General features: G+C 46.0%; 2 protein-coding genes across 3 annotated transcripts in view; both read left to right on the top strand.

The window, feature by feature from the left end:
* LOC111647312 (uncharacterized) overlaps positions 1–8369 on the top strand; it is a 72467-nt gene that overhangs the window by 18723 nt on the left and 45375 nt on the right. The gene's annotated exons all lie outside the window — the stretch shown is intronic.
* Positions 1711–8369, top strand: part of LOC111647311 (5'-AMP-activated protein kinase subunit gamma-2-like) — an 8480-nt gene continuing 1821 nt past the window's right edge. For both annotated transcript variants that reach the window (XM_023396931.2, XM_087171319.1), the window contains exon 1: positions 1711–2874. In XM_023396931.2, coding sequence (XP_023252699.2) covers positions 2788–2874 — 87 coding nt within the window. In that variant the 5' untranslated portion in view covers positions 1711–2787. The remainder of the gene's footprint in view (positions 2875–8369) is intronic.

Genomic DNA, 8369 nt, shown 5'->3' with positions numbered 1-8369 from the left:
GTGTCTTATTTGAGTGACAGGTGGGTGAGCGTATGCTTGCCACAAGCCGTCATGCACCGAAGTCTCAGCTCGACGCACGCCCCTCCTCTTTGACCATATTTGGATTAGCTGAGAGTTAGGGGCGGGGTCAGGCACTGGCAAGATGGTGACAACAGAACATCTCACTCTGAGCTTCAAAACTGCTCTTCAGAAACGTGGCGTCACGGAGGCTACGTCCATCTTTATTTACAGTCTATGGGGAGAAGGGGGGGGTTATATAAAGCGGGAAAGTGAGGTCCAATCACAAATGGTCAATCGAGACGCATGTGTAGACGCATTTTAAAGTCAGGGGTGAACTGAGGAACTGAGAGCTGACCACTTTGATCAGAAAGAAAAGGTTTATTTAGCCGCAGGTTGACAGCATTCAAGGTCAAAGTGAGAGAGGGACAGTGTTCGCCCACGATTAACCCTACAGTTCACAATAATAACAATGAACTTTATCTGTCACACTACAAATCACAGTTTCTCCTTTAGTCCTTCACAGACCGACATGAATAACTAGAACCTCCTCCTCCACTCACACCAGTTCCAGGTCACTTCCTGTTTATCCAGCGTCACAGAAAATACCAACCATGTGTGAAACTTTGCCATAATTTCTGTGTGAAGTCTTGAGTAATGGCTAAAAAGTGTTTTGTGAGGTCACACTGACCTTTGACCTTTGACCACCAAAATGTAATAAGTTCATCCTTGAGTCCAGGTGAATGTTTGCGCCACATTAGAAGTTCAGTCCAGGTGTTACTGACGTGTGGTGTCCATGAGAATGAGACGTACGAACTGACAACCTGAAAACAAAATGGCTGCCGCTCTGACTGTTGCCGGCATGGAGGAATAAACACTCCTTCCCACCCTGACGGTTGTCTTCATGTCCAGAGTCTCAGTTCTGAAGACAGTGAGACGTGTCTGCAGTCCTCTGATCTACAGTAACAATAAGATTTACATCTTATAGAAACTGAGGAGGAAATGAATCTGTATGTTTCATCATGTCACTTTATCAGACTCTTACATGAAACAACTGTGTTGTTGTATTGCATCGATCCTGCAACCCTGACCCTCTGTACAAGGTTAGTGCTGAAGAAGAAGAGTGGAGTCTTCACACAACAGCTCCACCTGCTGTTCCAAACACCTCATTACAACAGGGATCACCTGTAAACTGCACTGAAGGGAGGTACAGGTGCTTCCCATGACTCCACCTTTAACATTTAACATCAGTTCAAATGAGTAGAATCAAAGAGCGGGAGTCGACTGACAGGAAGTGGAAAAATACTTCTACTGTGATACTGCAAATACAGGAAGTACTTTCACTGTGATACTGCAACTACAGAAGGTACTTTATTAGTACTGCAGTACTTAGAGTCCAGTGATAGTAGCTGTAATTTTCAGTACTCAGAGTACAGTGGTGGTAGCAGTAGTCATAGTAAGTAGTTTGTAGTACTCAGAGTACAGTAGCAGTAGTCATAGTAACAGTAGCAGTAGCAGTAGTTTGCAGTACTCAGAGTACAGTAGCAGTAGTCATAGTAACAGTAGCAGTAGTTTGTAGTACTCAGAGTACAGTAGTAGCAGTAGCAGTAGTTTGCAGTACTCAGAGTACAGTAGTAGTAGTAGCAGTAGCAGTAGTTTGCAGTACTCAGAGTACAGTGGTGGTAGCAGTAGTCATAGTAACGAGTAGCAGTACTCAGAGTACAGTGGTGGTAGCAGTAGTCATAGTAGCAGTAGCAGTAGTTTGCAGTACTCAGAGTACAGTGGTGGTAGCAGTAGTCATAGTAACAGTAGCAGTAGCAGTAGTTTGCAGTACTCGGAGTACAGTGGTGGTAGCAGTAGTCATAGTAACGGTAGTATTCTCTCTCCTCCACACCGGAGCGCGCGCTGCGTGGTGCGTAATCCGTGTCCGCGCTGTAATCGGCGGCGCTGCGCTCCCTCCTGGAGCCGCTCTCCTCCGCTCTGCTGGCGGAGGATTCTCCTCAGAGCTCTCTGTGGACCTGATCTGTTCAGAGTCCCGGTTCCCGCCGTCAGCTCAGTCACAAACCGCCACCGGAGCCGCTGCTCGGTGTATCCGGATCCAATCAGCAGGGCGGAGCAGCGGGGAGAGGAACATCGATCCTCCGCCGTTTGGCTCCGATGTGTCAGCCTCCAGCCTGTCGGACGTCGGGCTCTGTTCACACCGCGGACAGCTGCTGCCTCTCCGGAAACCTCACCTGTAGCCTGGCTTTTCACAATAAAGCCTCTTTGGACTGTACGTTGTTTCAGATGATCTCAGTGTGTCGGTGTCTGTGCAGCAGCCTGTTCACACCTGTCACCTCAAGTGTCCACAGTAACTTCATATAGAGGAAGGATTACTGATGTGATACAGTCAAGACAGTGAAGTACCAGAGCTTACAGTCCAGGCTGATACTACTACTACTACTACTACTACTACTACTACTACTACTACTACTACCACTCTGCAGAAACACCAGGCTACAGTATATTAAAATGTTTTCTACTAAGAAAAACAAATCACCACAGTGATACTACACTACAAAGGGAGTATCAGTGTGAATACTGCAGTAGTACTGTGTTAGTACTGCAGTAGTACTGTGTGAGTACTGCAGTAGTACTGTGTCAGTGCTGCAGTAGTACTGTGTGAGTACTGCAGTAGTACTGTGTGAGTACTGCAGTAGTACTGTGTCAGTGCTGCAGAGGCAGTGTGGTCCTCCTCTGGACATTTGGAGCTAATCCAAAAATTGAGCTCAGCAGATTTTGTGACAGGAGATGGGAAGCACCGCGGAGAGGAGAGAGGAGGAGGAGCAGAGGAGCTGCAGGAGGAAGAGGAGGAGGCCGCTCAGACTTCACATGCCTGTAAGTGACTGACTGTTGTACTGTCTGTTAGCATGTGTTGAGGTGCTCTGACTCTGGACCAGCTGTTAACATGTTCATCACTTTCAGCATCTGACACAAACATGGCTGACAGGGCGACAGGTGGAGGTGACTGTCTGTGGGGTCAGACTGGACCAGAATTTGTTGAGGGGTGCCCCCACCGCCTCGATCGGCACCACCAATACTATTGACTATTGCCAGTGATTGATCATTGGCACACCTGCTGTAAATCTAACACACCTGTTTTCAGTTGTTAGCTGTAGCTGTGTTTTTACATCCTGCTAATGTCACACTCCTGTTCTGTGGTTTGTGATCTGAGCGCTCTGCTGTTAATCTGCTCCTTAAAAGTCAAAGACACGTGCTGTAAATACTGTAGACAATGAGCAGGAGGAGGGCGGGGCTAACAGGTGCAGCACCTGTCTGAAGAGGAAGAGTGAGATTAGAACTTTAAAACACTGGAGTCAGCGTCACTTCATCTGACTCTCACCCACAACACCACTGTGATGACGAGGCGAGAGTGAGACACACACACACACACACACACACACACACACACACACACACACACACACACACAGAGTCATGGGAAGTGCTCATCTGTGTGATGATGTCAGCAGCTTGTTGTTGACTGATGGTCAGTTTGTTCACAATCTTGTGATTATGAGAATTTCCTGTGACGTTTGTGAAACTGTATCAAACACAATGAATCAATTGATGAGTTGCTTGTTAGAAGACTGATCTGCAGCCATTATTGATCAGTCTCAGTGCAGCTTCTCGTGACGTTGGATGAAATGTTTGGATGTTGAAGGACTCGTCAGACAGAATGAGTGACATCGTAACCCTCAGAAATGAGATTAATTAATCAGGAAACTGATCTGTAGATCAATCGATAACCATCAATTGTCAGTTGCAGAATCTTTTACATTGAATCTTCAGATTGAAGCGACGACACTGAGTCACTGAGCTTCAAACCTGCACAGGAGGAAAGGTGTGTCATGTAAATATAAATGATTGTTATTTCATCTCAGACGGATGTTAAGGCTTTAATCACCAACAGGATGCACCTGCCAGCAGCTCTACAGCTCCAAGGTCAACGTGGAGAAACACCTGTGCTCCTCTGTCGGTCCTGTGGGGGGCGCTGACCGCACTTCACACGTTACTGTTGCACAAACTCCCTCCAGCTGCTATCAGCTGATTCTGAAGCAGTAAACTGTCTCGGGTCAGAGTTCACTCACACTTTATGATGCTTCTTCCATGAATCATTAAACTTTTATTTATGACCCACTCAAGACTTTATTGTAAAAGATTGTTTGTCTGAGGATTAACATAAAGTAAAAATTAGAACAGACAGTAAAACAGTTTGTAAAACTGACAGTAGAGAGGATTAGCAGCTGCACAGCCGCAACAGTCACCTCTAACTAAAGGAAGAAGCCTGATGTTAGCGGGTCTTTGACCAGTCAGTCATGACGCTTTATTCCAGTTTTATGTCTTGTTCCAGCTTCTCCTCATGCTGTTCAGAGGTCAGTGTCAGTGAGACGTGACTGGCCTTCAGCACAAGGACGTAAAGACAGACTGTGACCCTGATGGAGACGACGGTGTCATCTGTGTAGAAATGGATATTCTGGATCTGTAGATCAGGGCAGACCCCTCCTCTCTCCTCTGTGATCTGAGCTGCAGTCTGTTGACTCCCCTCCACTGACGGCAGCTATCAGCCCCCGATCTGACCTCAGGACAGCGCCACGTGTCCGAGGATTACAACAAGCTGAAGCTTGTGTTTGGGTTTCTACTTTAACTCTACTGTAATCTGTTTTAATCTGTCTATCGTCCAACATATAGCCTGATCCCTGAGGGACAGGCACAGCACAGGTGTACACCAGGTGACTGGTGTGTATTTTACAAAGAGAGATCCAGAAGGTTGGAGTTTGGCACGCTGACACCAGAGACCCTGAATCCTTCATGCAGATTCACTGTGATGTCGTCTGTAGTTAAAGTACCGATACCACACTGAGGAAATACTGCATTACAAGTTCAAGTCCTATAACTGCACCAGGTACTGGTCCCTGCTGACTGGACCCTGGGAGGGATTGTGTCTCGCTGTTCTGAAGAGAGCTTTCAAAATAAAAACCATAATCAATTTATACAATCGGCCTGATGCAACACAGTGCTGAGAGTAGGCATGTTATTTTACTGTGTGTGTGTGTGTGTGTGTGTGTGTGTCTACAGTAACTGGGTCATTGAAAGCTGATCTCAGACGCTGTCAGGAGACATTTTTGTGATGATAGATCACCTTGTGATGACCTCACTGGAGAGGTCAGAGGTCACATTGAGGATCGACCTGGAGTCTTATTCTCAGTCCTGAACCTGCAGCCACTCAGTGTTTGACTCATCAGTTATTTCTCCTTTCAGGTGTTCCTCTCATGTTCCCACTGCACCTGCAAGTAGGAACCAGTAAGAACCAGTCAGCGTTTTACTGGCAGCTGTGTCGCCAGTCCGTAACTCACAGGCTGGATTATGAAGTGGACAGAAAACCAGATACTTTAACTACATGAAGTACTTTTACTGTGAAACTTTAAACTTTCCAGCAGGTTAAAGGAGAGTGAGCACAAACAGCAACATGTCACCTACAGGCCACAGAGTTGCTACACATCACACCTTAATGAGCCAACACACCTCCAACACACACACTAGGAGGGAGGGGGAGGGAGGGAGAGGGGAGGAGGGAGGGAGAGGGGAGGAGGGAGGGAGATGGAGGAGGGAGGAGGGAGGAGGGGTAAAAGGTAAAAGAGAAGAAAGTGTGCGAGTGTGTCAGAAAGAGAGAGAGAGACAATCAGGACTGTGAGCAGGTTTATTGGATTATTGATTCCTGGAGACTGAAGATCAGAAGGTACTGTGTGTGTGTGTGTGTGTGTGTGTGTGTGTGTGTGTGTGTGTGTGTGTGTGTGGTGTTTTTAATTGCTCAGTTTTATTTGTTGATCAGAGTTTAGACGTGAATATTGACTGATCACCATCAGCTGTTTCTGCAGCTTGGCCTTCGACATTTCTTGTGGTTGTGTGTTTGGAGTCGTCTGACACTTTAACATTCATGACGTCCTTCTGTCATTGAACTCTTCACTGTCGATCTGATCAGATTCACTCTGCAGCCGCTTGTCGTTGGATCGCTTGAGTTTGGTTGTTTCTGTGACACACACACACACACACCTGTGCACAGGTACAAGCTGCTGGGGGTCGGTCCTGACGTTCAGTCCCTGTGGGTGTTTGACTCTCAGCTGCTCGTCCTCACACTGAGGAGAGAGGAGCTTTATCCAAAGTGTCAAAAACCAGCTGGAAACAAAACAAATCAGATCTTAACCCTGATGATGTCACAGACTGATGATGTCACAGACTGATGATGTCACAGACTGATGTCTAAATCAGTGGTTCACAACCTTTTCCAGCTCATGGCTGCTTGAAAATCTCAAGTGTTGGCTGCCAATACGAAGCCAGACGATATTTTCTCTGAGCACTTTTTATTTTAATGATCACGATTGAAGCTCCGTGATTCTGGTCGATCTGTCTCCCACGATTTCCTTTGGACTCTTCCTGTTTCTAACCAGATGTCTGTGATGTGATGTTTGAACGAACAGTCAGACTGAGACAGGAAACAAGAAAACGACGTGGTCCGACAGTGACCCGGCCCCGGCCCACAGGTTGGGAACCATCGGTGGAAAATATTTCAGGACAGAAAATAAAGTGAAGAAGTTTCAACTTCACCAGAAGAAGAACTTCTCTGAAGAGCTAGAGCCGCTCGATAAAGATCATCATCAGGATTATTGAACAGGATTACTCACTGACTTTGGAAACACCAACATTTACTGAACTCTTAAAAAGAAACGTTTAAATACTTAAAATACAATTCAAAAGAAAAATAGATCAAAAATAAGAATCATATTTGATATCTAAATATATACAATTAGATATATAATATGAAAATAAATTAGATCAAAATAAGATCAAGTACAACTCCACAAAAGGAAAAACATAAAATAAAAAAACAGATTTCGAAACAAAGGCGTTGTGTAGTTTTTGCAGATATTAGTTGAAGATACCTGAGCGGGGGACAGAAGACAAACAGGGCGAAAGTCTCTGAAGATTTTGCACTTACGTTGCTAACGTACGCTGAAGCGTAACCAGGAAGTGGATGGGGGGATGTGTTTGTAGGGGGAAACAGAATGCGACACAATAATCGTTTATTTTGTTTTCATAATTGTCCGGAGACAAAATCATGATCGGAAATAAAATTAGATTAATCACCGAGATCCAGGAGGTGAATGAGTCTACGGTCCGTCCTGATGAATCCTCCTGTCCTCAGAGAGACAGAGAGAAAGAAATAAGAAAGAAAAGAAGAAGAAGATGATCAATCAGTTCAAGAGAATCTGCTCAAAACAAGAAATCCACCAACTCATCTCATACAGCCTGTGTGTGTGTGTGTGTGTGTGTGTGTGTGTGTGTGTGTGTGTGTGTGGGGGCGGGCGGGCGGACACACTCGGCCCAGATTCAAGCCTTCAGGTTCCCATGGGAACCAGAGATGTTCAGACTCCTGTGAGACACAGCGTGATGGCAGCTGGTGATTAAACCCTGATCACTGGCTCACAGGAAGGAGAACTCAGCCTGTGGTGACCTTTAACCTCTGAGCCTCTTCACCTCGGCTCACTCTGAGAAAAAGTTCAAACCTGAGAGGAAAGTGACAGGAAGAGTTCGACATCGTCTTTTTCTGTCTCTGAGAGTCAGGCGTTCAGACTGATCCTGCTCTCATGTCTGTACTTTGCAGCCAGTTAGCTTAGCTTAGCATAAAGACTGGAAACGGGGGGAAACAGCGTGAGTGAGTGACAGGAAATCAATCAGCTGTTGTTTAGTCTGCGGTTGATAATCACCAGGTTGATTGATTAGTCATTGATCCGTCTGGCCCCAGAGGTCAGCTGACTGTACGTGGACATGAGACACAGGGAGACAGAAGGAGCCGTCTGATCTTCTCACAGTGTTTGGTTTCAGCCTCACTGTCGCCTCAGCAGATGTTTGACTGATAATCTGTCACTGCCTCTATGTTTACCCCACAAACCATCCCATGATGCAACAGGAGAGGAGGCTCCGCCGCAGCACGTTTCCACTGCAGTCTGCAGTTTGTCCTGACGGAGCCCGGTGGTGTCGTGGACGGAGGCAGACTGCTGTAGAAACTGGGCTCAGGTGGAACAGGAAGTCGTTTCCCTGTGCGTCAGTCAAACATGTATCTCTGTCTCAGCTGCGTCCTCTCAGCTCAATCACTTATTTAGTTTTGGAACAATGTCTTTATTTGGTTTTCATTTTATTTTACAGCCATTAGCATTATTATGCAACATATTACACAATATACCCCCCCCCCCAAAACACACACTTGCTCTCTCTCTTAAACCAAAATCAACATGAAGCATCAAAGTCAGACACATCAACAGGACACAGTGTCG

The sequence above is a fragment of the Seriola lalandi genome, unplaced genomic scaffold (assembly GCF_002814215.2).
Source record: "Seriola lalandi dorsalis isolate HSWRI2012SDOR001 ecotype SW California unplaced genomic scaffold, Sedor1 jcf7180002054984, whole genome shotgun sequence".
NCBI classification, from domain to species: domain Eukaryota; kingdom Metazoa; phylum Chordata; class Actinopteri; order Carangiformes; family Carangidae; genus Seriola; species Seriola lalandi.
The sequence above is the reverse complement of the archived record's forward strand: the minus strand, read 5'-3'. Positions and strand labels throughout refer to the sequence as shown.